The 18,535-nt window shown below is 46.4% G+C and overlaps 2 protein-coding genes across 3 annotated transcripts in view; both read left to right on the top strand.

Moving 5' to 3' along the window:
* NPL (N-acetylneuraminate pyruvate lyase (dihydrodipicolinate synthase)) overlaps positions 1–9,531 on the top strand; it is an 18,584-nt gene extending 9,053 nt beyond the window's left edge. The window contains exons 4-11 of the mRNA XM_015423864.1: positions 671–728; positions 1,942–2,017; positions 2,711–2,803; positions 3,610–3,758; positions 4,854–4,900; positions 6,701–6,785; positions 7,303–7,342; positions 8,973–9,531. Coding sequence (XP_015279350.1) covers positions 671–728; positions 1,942–2,017; positions 2,711–2,803; positions 3,610–3,758; positions 4,854–4,900; positions 6,701–6,785; positions 7,303–7,342; positions 8,973–9,124 — 700 coding nt within the window. The 3' untranslated portion in view covers positions 9,125–9,531. The remainder of the gene's footprint in view (positions 1–670; positions 729–1,941; positions 2,018–2,710; positions 2,804–3,609; positions 3,759–4,853; positions 4,901–6,700; positions 6,786–7,302; positions 7,343–8,972) is intronic.
* A 1,414-nt stretch (positions 9,532–10,945) lies between these two features.
* Positions 10,946–18,535, top strand: part of DHX9 (DEAH-box helicase 9) — a 37,988-nt gene continuing 30,398 nt past the window's right edge. The window contains exons 1-6 of one of the 2 annotated variants that reach the window (XM_015423850.1): positions 10,946–11,027; positions 11,386–11,519; positions 16,428–16,568; positions 17,334–17,451; positions 17,644–17,756; positions 18,207–18,355. In XM_015423850.1, coding sequence (XP_015279336.1) covers positions 11,409–11,519; positions 16,428–16,568; positions 17,334–17,451; positions 17,644–17,756; positions 18,207–18,355 — 632 coding nt within the window. In that variant the 5' untranslated portion in view covers positions 10,946–11,027; positions 11,386–11,408. Of the gene's footprint in view, positions 11,070–11,385; positions 11,520–16,427; positions 16,569–17,333; positions 17,452–17,643; positions 17,757–18,206; positions 18,356–18,535 lie in introns of both variants that reach the window. The other variant, XM_015423849.1, reaches the window with a different exon arrangement.

Raw genomic sequence — 18,535 nt, 5'->3', positions numbered from 1 at the left:
TCCTGCCCAAAAATAGCCCTGTACCTATTAGAGTGCACCAACTCACCGGTGTGATGTTTAGAGTGTCAGGCTAGGATCTGGGAGCCCTGGCTTCAGATCCCCTCTCTGCCATGAAGCTCACTGGGGGAACTTGAGCCAATGACTTTCTATCAGCCTGGCCTGCCTCGCTGGGCTGTTGTGAGGATAAAATGTGGAAGAGAGAAGTATAATTCTGCTCCGAGTTCTTTTGAGGAAGGCAGAGGTGATGAAGAGAAACAAAAGCTGCTTTGCAGAGTAAATGCTGCCGTACTGTCACCCCATCCACCTTTGCAACACCCCAGATCAGTCCCCTCAAGGGACTCCCCTCTTCTCCACTGCATTGTCTCAGATGACTGCTTGTTCTTGTGATAAGCAGCGGAGGGGGGAAGATTGGGGCGAAGGAAGGGATGCTTCCCTTCACCCCCACTCTTTCTCTCACAACCTTGCAGGTGTACTTTTTAAAAAGAAGGAAATCTGGTGCCACTTGCCATAGTCAGCCTGGATAATCAGGGGGTTCGTGCGTCATGTACATGCAGTCAGGTGGATTATGCAAAATGCATGTTGTTGCACAAGCTGTCAGTCTTGCCCCTTTTGTCTCCTCTCTCTCCCAGCCCCTGTATAAAAACATAACGCTGTTTTCCCTTTCTTATAGGCTGGATCAGATCATCATTCACGTGGGGGCATTGAGTTTACCAGAATCGAAGGGATTGGTGGGTGTGTTTGCTTTGTTTTTTGGTTCTCGTTTATGTAAGCTACATCCTTATATGGAATGTGACTTTGAGACTGTGTTTATCTTGAATGCAAGCTACATCCTTATATGGAATGTGACTTCTCTTCCATAGGGGGCATAATTGCAAAGTAGTGTAGGGGGGGGGATCATGTAATTAACACTGCTGCATGCTTTTCAGCTGGTTTGTTTTGTTTGTTTCAATAGGTACCAGTTGTCTGAAGTGGCTTGTAGTTAGCAGTCTTAGTGTGAGGGAAGAAAGGTTGCTTTGGATTCCCAGGAGGAAGGGTGGGATAAATTTCCCTTTTTGTTAGCTTGTTTGGGTTTCTTTTTTTCTTCTGAGAGAAAGGGAAATAAAAGATGGCCTCCACCAGCCCTTTTCCTTTAATGGGGTGACAAAAGTCCAAGGAGTGGGATAGTTATGCTTAGGTAAATTTACTAGGGTGGGAGGGTTAGATGTCTTCTCTGCTCATTGCATGGTTCTGATTTGAACTGGGACCCTGACTGGCTAGAATTGCTTTTTTAGAAGTCCCTGGAAAGATCCACCAGTTTGGTGTAGTGGTTAGGAGCGCGGACTCTAATCTGGGAGAATCAATTTTGATTCCTCACTCCTCCACATGCAGCTGCTGGTGTGACCGTGGGTCAGTCACAAGTTCTTTCAGAGCTGTTCTTTCAAGAGCAGTCCTCGAAAGAGCTCTCTCAGCCCCACCAGTCACAGGGTGTCTATTGTGGGGAGGGGAAGGGAAAGGAGATTGTAAACCTCTCTGAGACTCCTTTGGGTAGTGAAGGACGGGGTATAAATCTAATCTCTTTTTCTTCTTCCTCTAATCACAAATGTCTCAACATCCTGTCTGTTTTGACCCTTAAATATCACACAGTGCTGGATATTCCTTATGTTACAGAGTAATAGACTGGTGCACTAGTTAACCTATGGGTCACATGTAAAAAATACATAATCTATTAGTTTATCATGGAGAAACATCTGTCTGTATATAGGATAATACAAGGGGTTTTTTTTAGATGAAGTGTTCTGTGTTACTCAAAAGCTTGCATACCCTTACATTTAGAAGCATTTAGTCTAGCACAAGCTATTATTGCATCCGTTTTGTATTCCCCCCCATGACTCACCTGACCATAATGGTCTACATATCAATACACATACATGCCTCTGACTCCTGGTATTTCTCCCTTTCCAGGCAAAGCATGCTGCCGAAATCAGAGCAGATGGCATAGCTGTCATTGCCCCGTCCTTCTTCAAACAGGTGAACAAAGGTTAGTAGGCACCTCACTGGCTGTTGGATCTCACTAATTGTGTTTTCCTCTTCCATCCCGCTGTCTGGGACTGTGTATTTGTGGTCAGGGTGTTTAAGCTGTCTGGACATGTGTAACTATCAAGAGGTGTGGTCATTTTCTGCTAACTGCTGTGGAATTAATACTTTACTCCTAGTTGGATGTTGGAAGGCACTTCCAAACCTACATTGCCTAACTGGAATTCCTTAAAACACACATAAGCACGCTGTATGTATCCTATATTATGTACAAATCAAACTTTGTGAGAGTTTTGGTTCTCACTTTTTTTAAAAAAAGCAAGTAGCAAGTTTGGGCATTTATGATACGATGTGCTGGAAGAAGTGTGTGAGAAAAACCTCAGAATGAAACCAGAAAGGTAGCCAGAGGAGGTTTTCAGTTCTCAAGGAGCAGTCCTTCGCTGCCCTGCACAAGCTGTCAGTCTTGCTCTTTGCCCTTCCTCTTGACTGACAGAGGAAGCATAAAGCAGGTAAGGTGATCATGACTGGTGCAGCTTGCTTAGACAGGCTGCGGAATGTAGGTACCTTGGCCAGAACTTTGATTCTGTGGTTTTTCTTAAGTGCAGTGTACACACAGCCTTGTATGTAGGAAAGCAGAAGTTTCCAATTACTTTCCTTGCTTCACCTCTCTCTCTCTCTCTCTCTCTCTCTCTCGTAGATGGGCTTGTTGCCTTCTTGCGTGAGGTTGCATCTGAAGCTCCTGGCATCCCATTTTATTATTACCACATCCCTCCCCTGACTGGAATAAAAAGTAAGTGTTGCTTATCCAGATCGTCCCCAGTTACATCCAGGAGAAAAGCCTGAGTCAGGTTTTTAACCATGTTAATTTGTGGCCACTTTTGGAAGTGTGAAAACAGGTGTGGGCACCCCAATAAAGTAATTGTGGACCACTTCAGAGGTCATGACTTCCACCAAAAAATCCTGGAAATTGTAGTTTTTTTGAAAATTCTGTTGGACATCCCCCAGGCCTCTCTCCGCCCACCCCACTAGGCTATAGTTTGCAGGGTTTCTCCTTTGGAACAATTAACTGTCTGTAGTCGCATTACCAATAATTCTGTATTTCCTCATCACGGAAGGGAGTACTTCCTGGGCATTCTTCCCACATGTTTACCACTCTGAAATGAGAGACTGTTTGCAGTACACCATGGAACAGAATGACAACCTGCACCATGCTGTTCTGCTGCCAGCATCATAAATACTAAATCTAGTGTTAAACCTCGCCCAAGAAGTCTTGAAAATTTGTGACTCATGCCCTGACCTGGATAGCCCAGGTAAGCCCGATCTCCTCAGATCTGGGAAGATAAGCAGTGCCGACTCTGGCAAGTACTCAGATGGGAGACCTCCAAGGAATACCAGAGGCAGGATGCAGAGGCAGGCTAGTCAAGCCACCCCTCTGAAAAATGTCCAAGCCCCCAGTAGGGGTTGCCAGATGTCACCCATGACTACCAGGCAAGCACACAAACACATTTTTTTTTAAAAAAAGAAAATCTGTGACTCACCCATCCGCTCACTCTTCCTCTCTTTCTCCTTTCTCTCCCTCCCTCCCTCTCTTTGCAGTCAGCGTTGAAGAGCTACTAGATGGGATGAAAGAGCAGATCCCTACCTTTCAGGGCGTGAAGTTCAGTGACAAAGACCTCCTTGACTTTGGACGGTGTGTCAAGAAAAACAACCAAGGCCAGTTGGTGCTTCTGTACGGGGTGGATGAGGTAAGGGATTTCTATACCATCACTTCTTTTTTTATAGAACTGCAAGGCAACCATGCAAAGAACAGGTGCTGAAGCCGTGCTTCAGGTCCACTGGAATGTTTCTGCAGATGGAATGGTTTCTGCCTGTGGATTATGCCTTTCTCACCTTCATTCTCCTGCTACAGCCCCAAATGCCCCCTCCCTCATTGGCATTTAAAGTGGCATTTTGAGCTGCAGTGGGGAAGGGGAAGGCAAGGAAGTCACACTTCCATGAGCAGAAATCCTTCAACCCATGGAAGCGCTCTAGTGGATCCAAGCCAATGTCTCTTGTGTTAGACCCACACAGGAAGCTGCCTTATTACTGAACCAGACCATTTGGTCCATCGAGGTCAGCATTGTCGACTCAGACTGGCAGTGGCTCTCCAGGGTCTCCGGCAGAGATCTTTCACATCACCTACTGCCTGGTCCTTTTCAGCTGGAGATGCCCAGGTTTGAACCTGGGATCTTCTGCATGGCAGGTAGAGGCTCTCCCACTGAGCTGCAGCAACTCCCTAAAGAGTAAATCTAGTGTCTGGTGGATCCCAGCCTCTTCTGGTGGCCAAACCAGCAACATGTTGTTTTTCTGAATTCAGAGGCTCATTCCGCATGAGGAACTTATCAGCCATCTGAACTGGGACTGATCGGCTACCTGACAGCCCTGGGGAACCCTGGGGAACTTTAGCATGAAGGTGAATGGCTGGGAGAAGAGGCCCTGGGTGGGAGCCCAAGCAAATGGTGGCGGTGCGGGGTGGGGGTGGGGAGGATAAATGGCCGCTGCGGCAGGAGAGCGGGGAGGGGACCGTGAGTGTAGGAAGCACAGCACAGACAACAGGCCAGCCACCCTGCCCCTCCAGTCCCTGTATTCCCTCCACTCTTCTGTATGTGGCCAGTCTTACCATGGCTATGTTTCTTTTCTTCCGCTGAGGGTGAGAATGGCTCTCCCGCTGTTCTGCTGGCGAAGTGAGCTGTCACTCACAAAAGCTTAGGCTGGAATAAATGTCATTAGTCTTTAAGGTGCCGTGTGGGACTCCTGTTGATCTTATGGAAATTTAAAAGAAAAACACTTTCCCTCCCTAGCAACTCCTGAGCGCACTGATCATGGGAGCAGACGGGGCAGTTGGCAGGTCAGTCTCTCTTTCGCTTTCTGTCCCCGGTGCGTGGGGGATAAAAATGCTTCTTTGATTTTCTGGGTCGCACCTCCTCCCGCGTCTCATTTGCCAAATACTGTTTTGATGGTCCTAGTGTCTGCCTGGCTGCAGACCTTTTCTGCCTACCTTAATCTGCGGTGGCTCAAGTGGTTAAGACGCTGAACTGCAGGCTGTGGAAGGTCAGTAGTTCAGCAGTTCGAGACCCGGGTGCCGCATGACGGGGTGAGCTCCCGTCTCTAGTTCCAGCTCCTGCCAACCTAGCAGTTCGAAAGCAAGAAATTGCAAGTAGATAAATAGGGACCACTTCGGTGGGAAGGTAACAGCGTTCCGTGCGCCTTGGTGTTTAGTCATGCCGGCCACATGACCACGGAAACGTCTTCGGACAGCGCTGGCTCTTCGGCTTTGAAACGGAGATGAGCACCGCAACCCTAGAGTCGGATTCAACTGGCTTTCGAGCAAGGGAACCTTTACCTTTACCTTTAATCTGATAAGCTGTGCACATTTCCTGTTGCACCTCTTCTCCACTAGACCATCACTGGAGTGAGTAGCATTGTGGCTCAGGGCTGGTTTGCACAGATCTGTTCATCAGGGTTCACCATGTGAAGACTTTCCCCTGAAAAGTCTTCTGTTTGAATTGGCTTCAGGAAAATCAGTGGAGGAACTGCCTCCAAGTTAGTGCCTACATTTTAGCCAGGTATCTGTTGAGAGCCAAATTATTCAAATAGGATTTAACTCTAGCTGAAGTTTAACCCTCACCTACCCAGCAGAACACCCCAGGGATGTGCCAGTACTAAAGTCTGGAAATAATTTCCTCACTTTCCAGGCTACCCTATATTGCTCAAACCATCCCACTTATTTTTATTTTTATTTTTTTTAAAAGAAAAGCTTCAAGGAGCGCGTGTGGGTACACACACACACACGTTGTGAACCTCTATTTTGTGAACTTTTGTTTTTTATTTCATTTTCTTGGCTAGTTACGCACCCCACTCCTGCTATGCTGGAACGTGCATGTGGCCACATTTTTTTTAAAGCATCCATTTCTCCTCCTGCCCCTCCAAATCCAATGTGGATGGGTTATCAGCACCACAGAAACTTGGCTTAGGGCTTTTGGGAATACTGCTAAGGTTAAAGGGCAGTTGATGGGACGCGTAATTTTAATTCTTATGGGAAGGTCTTGAGCAGAGAGCTCACCAGTGCAAAGGTCCTTCAGGGCCTACGTTTCTTGCCAGCTACGTGGAATGCGCGGATTTTCCCGAGACTGTAATCGAAGGGGCGGCGTGGAGGGAGCTGGTTCTCTGATGTCGGCTGAGATGAAGCTCTCTTTCGTAACTGGGTGCTCGGACTGAATGCCCGTGACTGGGAGCAAATAAAGGAACTCTATGTCGGGCTTGGTCATGGTAGGTCTAACCCATCCACATTGGTGATAACCCATCCACATCCATGCCATTTCTGTATAGGGAGATACGTTCAGAATTGCTATCCTTGGTTGGTCTATTTTAACTGCTGTGAGGGGTGCCAACCAGTGTTCCCTCTAAGGTGTGGAGTCTTGTGAGCAAAAATTCTACTTTGTGAGCTACTGGCATTAAAGTTGTGAGTGAGCAATTTAGCTACTGCATACATTAGTTTGCTCTGGAGCCATCCTTCCTGAGCTAAGACAAAAATGTGTGAGCCGGAGACTAAAAAACTGTGAGCTAGCTCACACTAACTCAGCTTAGAGGGAACACTGGTGCCAACGCATCTTTTGATAGTGATTTCCTCCCTGTATTTTCTTTACAGCACCTATAACTACCTGGGCAGGGCAAGTAACTTACTTTTGGAAGCTTTCAGCAATGGAGATAACGTCTTAGCACAAAAATATCAGGTATAACTTTTGTGTGTGAAGCTTATTATGACCGAGGCTTATGGGTTTTTTTCCTTAGCCTCTGATTGTGTATTTGAAATGAATGCAATACATACTCTAACCCCAGAGCACATAACTCCATAAATGTACCCCGATAAGCTGGGGACAATCAGCTTGTGAAAACAGGCACGTATCATTCACTGGATGAGAGCCGCATGCTCCTCATCTCGTCTAGTTGTCAGAGGTCCCTCTGCATTTTAAAATGTTGAAAATCTGTCTCATATGGAGGTGGAGGAGCTAGATCCAGTCCTGTCTTCCCTATGGGGTTGCTGAGAGGCCATCTTTTGGAAAGGAATAATAAACAAGGACATCCACTGTGAAATATAGCACTACCAAAGTAAAGACAAAATAATATTATAATGGAAATACTTTGAAAAGGGGCATGCTGTCGACTCCTTCTCCACATCTCCTCTGTTGGATCCAAGAGATGGAATGCAATGCAGCATTATAAATCTTCCTATGTTGTTCTCTTTTTTAGTTTTCTACTCAGGAATTCCTCAGCTTTGTAATTGCGCAAGGTAGGTACTATTGGTAGCTTTCTTCTTCTTTGCCCTTTCTGCATATCTCGGATATTATAATGTGGATTGGGATTCAGAAGCATTCACACAAGTCCTTGGGTTTCCATCAACCCAGAAATTTCCTGGTTATATGTGCCCTGTTAGGGCTCCCTTCAAGTATTTCTTTTTGTCCTTTTAAAAATTCCCTTTAATATTGTCTTCTGGTTGCATTTTTCCTCCTTTCTAATTTTTCTGACTTCTTTGTCCAACTGCATTCTAATATTCGGTATCTAGGAGGCATTTAAAATTAAACAATGGTGCATATACTATATATTTAGCAACACTTCAAACATTAAAATGGTGTACGTTTCTTGAATGGTCAAGGTACTGTCTGTTCCAGTGTGTTAAAAATAGCTCTGAAAGGAGATTTCTTGTATAATATACCCTGTAACTCTTTGTTATATGTTACCTTGGTGATGTCCATAGAATTTAGCTGAACTGCAAAAGAAACACGTTTTTTGACAGAATTCTTTTTGACAGGAACATCACTGAATTTATTGATTATTGACATATTTGTTGCCAGTGGTTGACTTTCCTGAGAGCTGGTATGGCATGGCAGCTAATGGCCAAGCTATGTGTTGCAATAGTTGACGGGTTGTGTCGGGGTTCCTCCAGCATTACTTGTAAACCGTCAGTCACGTCACACTCATGGGAACGAATTTCCCAAATGCGTGGAGTACTGAACCCGGTTAGGACCATGGTACAAGGGGATTAGTCATGAGAACCAGTTTGGTGTAGTGGTTAAGTGTGCGGACTCTAATCGGAGAGAACCGGGTTTGATTCCCCACTCCTCCACTTGCCCCTGCTGATGTGGCCTTACCTTGGGTCAGTCACAAGCTCTGGCACAGCTGTCCGTGAAAAAGAGCAGTTTGTGTCAGAGTTCTCTCAGCCCCTCCCACCTCACAGGGTGTCTGTTGTGAGGAGGGGAAGGGAAAGGAATTTGTAAGCTGCTCTGAGACTCCAAGTGAAGGGCGGGGTATAAATCCAATCTCTTCTCTTCTTCTTCTTTAGTCTTCCCCCCATACCATAGTCTTGACCTGAATCAGGGTCCCTATGCATATGGAGAATTAGTTCTCCTCAGTGTGATATTGCAAGAACCCCAGCATGACTTCTCACGTATTTGTAACGTAGCTTGGTTCTACATGTAACGTTGGCAATATGTGGTCTTGCCCCTTCTATGAACTTAGTCAGTCACTGTCTCTAGGCCCCCTGCGGTATGGTGCATAGTAATGATGACCCACCTTGCAGGATGGTTGTTGGGATTATGATGTACATGAAGCATTTTCAGCACGGAAAAGCATTCTATAAATGCAAAATTTGTCTTGCCTCAAGTGCAGAAACGCCAACACAATGGAAGGGAAGGGGTGGGGGTGGCCACTGCAGCAAGCAAGCAGTGTCCGAGTGGGAGCCATTTGACTGCTGTCCCAACACACCTCCACCCTTCTGGTTCCCACTTGCCTAGCAGGATGACTTTTCCTGCCCCTGTGGAAGCAGACTCTGGGTGTGATAGCGAGGATACAGAGGGGGGAGTCATATCTTGAAGAGATTATTTGTCTTTAATGACGTCTTGTTTGCATTTATTTTTGGCTAGGCTTTGGCGTTGCACAGACCAAAGCAGTCATGACCTTGGTTTCAGGGATACCGATGGGTCCCCCACGACTTCCGCTGCTGAGTGCCTCTGAGGAATTTATTGCCAGAGTAAAAGCCAGACTGGAGGGCGTGAAGAATTGCCCATATAGTTAACATCAGTGTGGTCACAAAAGTGCGGTCCCTGTGACCATCCAGTATGGTTTGAAAAGTCATCTGTGAGATATGCACTGACTGAACAACTTTCATGAAGGGATTTGTTCCCGTTCTGGCCATCCCAATGTGCGTCCTTTTAACCGTGACTATAGGAAACAGCCCTACAGCAGCGACAATTCTCTGACAAAGACACTAACTTCTCTGAAGAAGCACGCGCCACTGAAATCGTAGAATTCTTCCACATATGGGAAAGAGGGGGATGCAATGATGGTTGAATTGACCGATTCTGATGTATTTCTTGCCATTTTATGTGAAAATGTTGGGCAATATGAATGTAATTAGACCTAGCAGGCCTTAATTTTGCTTTGTATTTACAAAGCCTGTACACTCAAGAAGCGCCAATAAAAATGGACATTATCTAGACTTGTGCCTGAGTTTGCGAGGTGTATTGTGTCTTCCTGAATGTTTTGGTATCTAACGACCACATCTCCCATGGCTAATGAATGCTAACGGCTGGTTTAAAGTGTGGAGTGTGTGTTGAGGAAAGGGCTAAAGAACACACATGAAACTGCTGCTTTATACTGAATCAGACCATCAATCTATCAAGGTCAGTGCGTTGCCTATTCAGGCTGACAGCAGCTTTCCAGGATCTTAGGCAGAGGTTTTTCATATCACCCACCTGATCCTTTTCAACCAGAGACGGTGGGGTTTGAACCTGGGACTTTCTGCATGCCAAACAGAGGCATTTCCACAGAGGCACTGCTTCTCCCGTGAAAACAGTTGTGGCTGTAGTCCTGAACCAGTTAGCTGTGAACTCCCATCAGTTTAATTTCCAGTTGATTTTGTTCCCTCTAGGAAGTTTTTCATTCCTTTTTAAAAAAAATGATGGATGTTACTAGAATTTAAACATTTGCAATGTGCTTGACATCACATGGCTCTTCTTTTCTGTGGTGATCTTCATGAACAGGCAAGAATATGGTCAAGTTCTCTGAAGACTAAGACGCAGCCTCAAAACTGCTTTTCTCCGGTTTTGAAATTAATATTAAGGTGTCCCTTTAATTCTAACAAATGCAATATTAAAAATATCATCAGCTGCATCTGTTGGTTTAGAGAGGTTTGAGCAATATTCCTCATTGTTACCCAGGTGTTGTGTATAAATAATATTTAGCAAGCACTGCAAATGGATCAGTTATCACACTGAAAGTTTAGTTAAGTGAAGCTGCTCATAAAATCTCTCAGCCATCTTTTGCACATGGTACAATACCCCAAGATGGGCTTGCCACCCTCCTGGTGACAGCTGGAGATCTCCCAGTATTACAGCTGATCTCCAGATGACCAAGATCAATTCCTTGGAGAAAACGGCTGCTTTGTTGGGTGGACTCTATGGTATTATATCCTGTTATAAGGTCCCTTCCCTCCTCTGACTCAGCCTTCCCCAGGCTGCACCCCCCAAAAAAAAAAAAATTATCCGGGTATTTTCCAAGCCAGAGCTAGCAACCCTATCCGGAGATGTAGTAGCCTGATCCTATTCATATTGCACATTCATATTACGTGTAACATGTCTTCCTGCTAAATAAGAGAGGATAAAATTGCAGCACTCTGTTGTAAGAAGGATGTACCACAATTTACAGTGACATTACAAATGGAGTTTCTACCCTTCCCTATACTGCGACAGGTTTTAGTTCTCCCCTTCGCCACGGAGACGTTTTGGCTCGTTTCAAGCCTCGTTAGTACTGCAATGTCTCGGCTCACCACGGGAGGCGCGCGCGCGCTCAAGGCAGCTTGCTAAGGCTCTAGTCTAAGCGCTGGTCAGGCGCTCTCGGTTTGCGCACGCGCGAAACAGCCGCCATCTTGTAGGTACGGCTTGAGAGCGACGGAGGGGCGTGCGGAAGGAGGACAGCTGGTGAGCAACAACAGGAAAAGGCACTACTGGTTGACGCTTAAGGTAGAGTTCTAGATTGCAGGGCAAAGTGACATATGCGAGAGTTACTTTAGTTGCAGGCTTGTATTTATTACTATGAGACCAACGTGGCTGGTCAGAGAGATGGGGGGGGGTGAGGTAAGGGATAGGAGCTAGTAATGCGCAGGCGCGACAATTAACTGCGACAGAGGTGCGCATGTCCGGGACCGGTTGACGATTCCGCCGAAAGAGTTTAGAGGTGAGCGCATGCGCCGACAGAGCCACCGGGAAAGGGAGGGAGACGGGAGCACGCTTGCGCAGTTGTGCTCGCTGAGGTGTTCGCTTCCGTGACTTCTTCCAGGGCTCATCCCCGGCGTTCTCGCAATGGGGGACGTGAAGAATTTCCTCTACGCCTGGTGCGGCAAGCGGAAAGTCACGCCAGCCTACGAGATCCGCGCCGTGGGCAACAAGAACCGGCAGAAGTTCCAGTGCGAGGTGCGTTTGGGAAGCGGGGATAAGGCCCGTCCTTTGCTAGGTCGAAGTTGCATTGGAATAAACTCAACACATAATAGGAGGGAGAAGGGAATTGGGGGAAAGCCGGCTGGGAACGGATGCGGCCGATTACTGTCATGTTTGCAAACATGTTCCCACCCCCTGGGTATGCAACTTGGCATCCACCTCTGAGTTCTCTTCCTGTGGCTGAGCCTGGGATGCATCAGATTATTTAATTAATTTGTAGCCCACTTTTCTCTCCAATGGTGTCTCAAAGTGGCTTACATCATTTTCCCCTCCTCCATTTTATACTCACAACAGCCCTGTGAGGTAGGTTAGGCTGGGAGAGTCTGACTGGCCAAGGTCACCCAGCGAGCGTCTATGGCACAAGTGGAGATTAGAACCTGAGTGTCCGAGTTATTAGTCTGAGATCAAGATATTAGCTGTGTTAGTATGCCTGTGGCAGTAGCAAAGAGCAGGAATCCAGTAGCACCTTAAGGACTAACAAAATTTGTGGCAGGGTATGAGATTTTATTTATTTATTTTTAGATTTGTATCCCGCCCTCCCAATGGCTCAGGGTGGCTAACCTGCAGCAGAGCCGAATTAAATAGATAAAATACAATAAAATAGACAACATTTAAAACCACAATAAAACCCATACAATAATCAAGGTGCTCTCATCTTCCTGTGTAAGTCATCCAAGATGGGAAACAATAAACCCAATTCGGCGGCCAGCTGTCTCAATAGTGCGGTCTCCCTCAGCGCTCTTCTATACGCTTCTGCCAGGCGATGCTTGCATCCCATGATAGGGGCAGACGATGATGCACTACCACGATGGTGGGATAGTGGTGGCGGCAGCTCCTACTCAAAACCCTGGCGGAAGCGCTCCATCTTACAGGCCCTGCGGAACTGTGATTAACTTCTCACTTCAGAAGTGAGCAGTGACGCATGAAAGCTCATACCCTGTCATAAACTTTGTAAGTCCATAAGGTGCTACTGGACTCTTGCTGTTTTCTACAGCTACTAGTCTGATATTCTTAACCAGGCCCGTAGCCAGAAACTTAATTAGATTACTAGTTAGATTAGATTAGTTCCCGGGAAGGTCACTTAGGGGTCTTCCCTTTCCGAGCGGCCCTGCCCCTTCTGGACAGTTTCACTCCCCTCCTAGCAGCTGATCAGAGGGGAGTGAAACTGACCAGAAGTGACAGGGCAGCTTCCTTTTCCTTCCCCAGTTTTCCTACTGCTGCAGTGGGCTGGGGAAGGAAAGGGAAGCCAACCTATTGTTTCTGGTCAGTTTCACTCCCCTTCAATAAACTGTTAAACTTAACAGCTGATTGGAGGGGAGTGAAATTGACCAAAAGCTGCAGGGCAGCTTTCCTGGAAGAGGGTAGGGGCAGGGTTAGGGAGCATGGCGCAGTGGGGGGGGGTGTCCTGGCATCCTCCCAGGGTGGAGCAGGGCTCATCCCTGGTGGGGCTCTGCTCCCAAATGCTCCACCGTGACTACGTCCCTGCTTTTAACCACTACAGCTGATATTTGGGAAAGCTTTATGGGAAGAGGGTCCCTGTTTCAATCCTAGGCATCTCCAGTTTTTATTGATTTATTTATCTTCAATTTATATCCTACCCTCCCCGCAAAGTAGGCTCAGGGCGAGTTCCAACCTGGGATAATCTGCTGAGTACAGATTTACAACAATAAAAACAAGATAAAATACATACAATAAATACAATAAAATAGCTACAGCAATAAATACTGTAAAATAAATTATACCTCAACAGATGCATGAGTGTGACTCATTGGGGGAGGAGGGGGGAGGCCAGATTGAGATGGATATCCACTGCCTCAACTGAAGGCCTGGCGAAAGAGCTCTGTCTTGCAGGCCCTGCGGAACTGTAAACGCTCTCACAGGGCCCTAATTTCTGATGGGAGCTCATTCCACCTGGCAGGGGGCAGGTCTGAGAAGGCCCTGGCTCTTGTTGAGGTAAGTCAGTCATCCCTAGGGCCGGGGACCGTCAGCAGATGTTGATTTGTAGACCATAATGCTCTCCAGGGCTCATATGGGGAGAGGTGGTCTTGAAGATATACAGGCCCCTAGCCATATAGGACTTTAAAGGTAAGAACCAGCACCTTGAAATGGATCCAGTATTCCATTGGCAGCCAGTGCAGTTTGCACAGCACCGGACGGATGTGAGCCTGCACAGCCAACAACGTCAATACCCATGCTGCTGTGTTCTGCACCAGCTGCAGTTTCCAGAGCAGGGTAAAGGGCAGGTCCACATAGAGAGAATTACAATTCTCTAGCCTGGAAGTGACCATTGTGTGGATCACCACAGCCAGGTTACAACGGGCGAGATATGGGGCCAACTGCCTGACCCGCCTCAGAAAAAAGCTGACCTGGCTGTGGCAGTGACCTGGGCCTCCATAGACAATCCAGGAACACTCCCAGCCTCTTCGGTGCTGGTACCAGCTGGGCCCTGCCAAAGGCTGGGAGCCTGATGTCCAAACTTGGCTCCCCATGGGTTGTAGGTGATATAATTCATGAACATGCTTTTTGATCTAACAAGGTCATATTGTTTGTTCTGCAGGTCCACATAGAGAGAATTACAATTATCTAGCCTGGAAGTGACCATTGTGTGGATCACCACAGCCAGGTCACGAGTCGACGGGCGAGATATGGGGCCAACTGCCTGACCCGCCTCAGAAAAAAGCTGACCTGGATGTGGCAGTGACCTGAGCCTCCATAGACAATCCAGGAACACTCCCAGCCTCTTCGGTGCTGGTACCAGCTGGGCCCCACCAAAGGCTGGGAGCCTGATGTCCAAACTTGGCTCCCCATGGGTTGTAGGTGATATAATTCATGAACATGCTGCCTTCTGATCTAACAAGGTCATATTGTTTGTTCTGAGTGGCTGTGGTGTTCAGTGGTCTCAGCCTGATGTCTTTCACATCACCTGCTATCTGATCTTGTTAACTAGAGATACCAGGGACTCATCCTGGGAACATGCAAAGCAAGATGCTCTTCCACTAAGCCATCATGTCCCTGGGGAATTGCTGCCAACAATATTTTATTGATTTACTTCATTTATACCCCAGCTCACTTCCCAGTGGGGACCCAAGATGGCTTACAGTTGTTCTCTTCCACTTTATGTACTGACTTTGGTAAACTAAAGGTCTAATTCAGTGGATAAGCTTCTTGTGTTCATGAACAACTCCCTAAACCTGTTTGCTAGCTGTGCATGGGTACAGTTAGGTGCTATTGCCAAGGAATGGTTGAGGAGGACTGCTGGGAAGAGATGGACTTGGGGCTTCAGAGGTGCTTCCAGGACATCCAAAAGTTTCTTGTGCTGGCCAGCAGTGTCAGTGGTTTGGCTGGGTGTTGGCCATCACCTGGGATCCCCACTGTGTGGTCACAGCACATCCTCTGTGGCTTTCTTCTCCCCACCCCCATTCACCGCTTAGCAGCAGCTGCCAAAGGGTGTCTCCTGTAGCGAACAACAGTTGTATACTTTTATTATGGAAGCAGTAGGGGAACTCCTGGCAGGTATGGCTTGTCACGTGAGAGAGAGAGAAAAGTCATGCCTGATGGAAGTCTGCAGCAGGAGCACGGTCTTCCTTTGCATCCGGTCATCCTTTGGCTTCATTGGCTTCCTTGTTTGTTTGTTTTTTCATTTTGAGAGTTGTTGTGATGTGGTGGTAAGAGTGCTGGGCCAGGACTGGGGAGACCTAGGTTCATATGCTCGATCACAAAGTATGGGATGACTGTTATGTTATCTCAACCCGACAGGGTTGTGAGGCTAAAATCAAGGAGAAGAACACTTATCATTGGAGGAGGGGGCAAATAGTGCTGATTTTTAGTAGATCGTTTTGCTTAAGTATTTAGCTCACCAATGGCCAATCCATGGCATGTGTGCCACAGGCCGGGCAGATAGCAGATTTGTAGCACCTCTAGATAGGAACCTCACTGTCACATAGAACCGTCCATGAACCTCACTGTCCCATAGACCGAGACTTCCACTCCTGCCTGCTTCCCCTAACTTAAAAGGCTAAAGGCAAAACCAGCACAAGGCTGCATGTGTACACTTGTAGCGAATGTTTGAGTAGCACTAACTCATGCTTTGAGCTTGGCATATACTTGGCTTACATGTTTTTAACACTGTTTTAGATACTAGTTCAGTTTTTATTGCAGCTCACGGGCCATTCAGAAGCAGAGTAAAAGGGACAAAAAACATGAATGTATACCTATGTACATAATCCGTTCCATGCACTCATCATAATATTTTAGATACTAGCCACTTTGCAGGTCTACTGAAGGGGAGAGAGAGAGAGAGAAGGCCTTGAAATACAAATACAAAAAGCACTTTTCTGGCCTTTCTGATTTCAATGAGAAAACGAAGGAGCCTGCTTCGGCAGGGAGGGCAGGGTATAAATCCAATAAATATCTCACATTAAAAGCAAAGAGGCTTCGAACTGCTGCAACAAGAAAACAAGTTGTTTACTTGTTGCATTTTTATCTTGTCCTTCCTCCAAGAAGATCAGGGGTGTAGCATGCATGGTTCTTTTGTCCTTGCAGTAGCCCTGTGAGGTGGGTTAGGCTGGGAGAGGTTGACTGGTCCAGCGTCACCCAGTGATCTCCATGACACTTTTAAAGCCACGTCTCCCCAATCCAGCATGATTGGACTGTGCCCTAAATAAACAGAAAATATTTGCACTGGTAAACTCCTTCAAGTAATGGCTGAATCAGATATTCTGTTTACCACCTCTTGTGTACCTTTCCCTGAGACCCCTGAGGCAGTACAATGAATTTCACAGCTCAAAGCTGATTGAGAGTGCTGTTCACACAGACCGTGAGCTGATGGCAGGTGAGAGTTTTTGTTTTTTCCTCCTGAGCATATGTACCCACTTGTCATCATAGGTTCGTGTGACAGGCTTCAACTACACTGGGATGGGCAACTCCACCAACAAGAAAGATGCCCAGACCAATGCTGCTAGAGACTTCCTCAATTACCTCGTTCGGGTGAATGAGATCAAGAGTGAAGAAATTCCAGCTTTTGGAGTAAGTGGTTTTGTGTTATGCACGCTGCGTGGTATATTTTGCCATGCTTCATGTTTGTGTCAGTTTTATGGCTAAGGAAAAACACACTTTCCATTCCACACACGTTTTTAAAAATCTATACAAGGTAGGCGGTATTCTCTATTTGCAAAATATTTGTGCTGAGTTGCACGTGTTTATGTAATTTACATGGTTGGTTGCAATGGAGGTAGCTGGTGTATTATGTATTTGCAAAATATTTGTGCACGTGTTTATGTAATTTACATGGTTGCAATGGAGGTAGCTGGTGTATTACAACGTTTTGTAGAATGTTTTGAAAAGATCGGCGTGGCTAAAAGGTAGAGGAGAGGAACAAGAGACACCGAAGGATAAGGATCTGTGTATAGGGCTGTTTATATATTTATTAGGGAATGTATATTTATTAGGGGGTAAGATGCATTCAGTTTAAGCGTGCTTCCTCACCTGTTAGGAGCCTTAGTTTTTGCCAGGCATCTTTTGCCCCTTTTGCCTCTTAAGTCTTTCTCGCCAGAGCGGTATGGGCTTGAATCTTGCTTAAGAAGGTAAAAGCTTAGCTTCCTAGAAATGCAGGTTCTGTGATGGCGTGAACATGTGCAGATATACATAAGTGCTGTACAAGGAACATACTGGACGGACGTAGTGTTTTGCAAGACACATCTAATGTACAAAGATTCTTGACTGTTGGGGAAAACTGGCTGTTTGCATGCGGAGTGGCAGAATTACCATTTACAGACTATTCTTGTTGCTTAGGCAGGATCTGGGGGTGCTTCTGGTGAAGGCCCAGCGGGAGAAGGAGACGTTGCGGATGGACCCGGTGCTCCTCTGGGAGGGCCACCTCCTCCTCACTTGGCTGTCCAGTCAGAAACGGGTAAGATCTTGAACATCTGCTGCCTGTATGTGTATGTTTGGTCTTGAGCTTTGTAAATCGAAGTGTGTACGGGTCAGAGGGTATGCGCGAGAGTTAGGAGAAGGCTGTCTGGGTTTTTTCCCCCTTTAATAAAAGTGTTCTCAGGATGCGTGCTTCACCTGCTAAGAAACGTCTGCATTTCTTCCTTGCTAGACGGTGCTCATCCTTATGGACCCGGAAACTCTGGCTATGGTGGTGCTCAGTGGGACCGTGGAGCAAATCTGAAAGATTATTATTCGAGGAAGGAGGAACAGGAAGCCGAAGCAGTAAGCCATTTCCTTCATAAACTCTGATTAGCTTACTTGAGAAGTCATTGCAGTTCCAGGCTTCTTGGTAATCCAGGTTGCCGCCTCTTTATCCTGAGAGGATACTTCTGAGGTGACTTTGTGTCTTTAAAGTGCACCAAAGCAGCTAAATAATTTTGCAGATAATGTTCAAAGGTGCTACATTTTGTTCCCCTCATACGAAAAAAGACGTTTGTTACAGTTACAGTCCCCCCCCCAAATTATTTACACTTTAAGGGGGGGTAGTGGGGTAATCCTGATATAATGGGTTTTGTGGTTTGGCCCTGGTGTGCGTGTTCAGAACCCCTAGTGTGCACATCCACATGATTATTTTTTAGGATTGCAAAAAGAAAGGTTTTGTTTTATACCGACGTGTACCTTAAGAGCAGCACTTGGGAATGTTAATTACAAACCCGTTGTTTCTACTATTAGACCTTGGAGTCAGAAGAAGTAGACTTAAATGCTGGCCTTCATGGGAACTGGACCTTGGAGAATGCCAAGGCACGCCTGAACCAGTTTTTCCAAAAGGAGAAGATTCAAGGCGAATATAAATACACGCAAGTGGGGCCTGACCACAACAGGTTTGCCAGTTTTTCTCCCTTGTGTTGGTGATTAGCGTTAGAAATGCTTTTGGGGAAGAAGCTCCTTGTGGCTGTCACAAGTAGCCAGTGTGTGCGGTATACTTCGAAATACATGAAAATTGTTTCTCAGTCTTAGGACATTTGAGAACAGGGAATAGATACCGCCTTAGAAAGGCTTTG

This window comes from Gekko japonicus, unplaced genomic scaffold (assembly GCF_001447785.1).
Source record: "Gekko japonicus isolate JY-2015 unplaced genomic scaffold, Gekko_japonicus_V1.1 scaffold281, whole genome shotgun sequence".
Lineage (NCBI taxonomy): Eukaryota > Metazoa > Chordata > Lepidosauria > Squamata > Gekkonidae > Gekko > Gekko japonicus.
The sequence above is the reverse complement of the archived record's forward strand: the minus strand, read 5'-3'. Positions and strand labels throughout refer to the sequence as shown.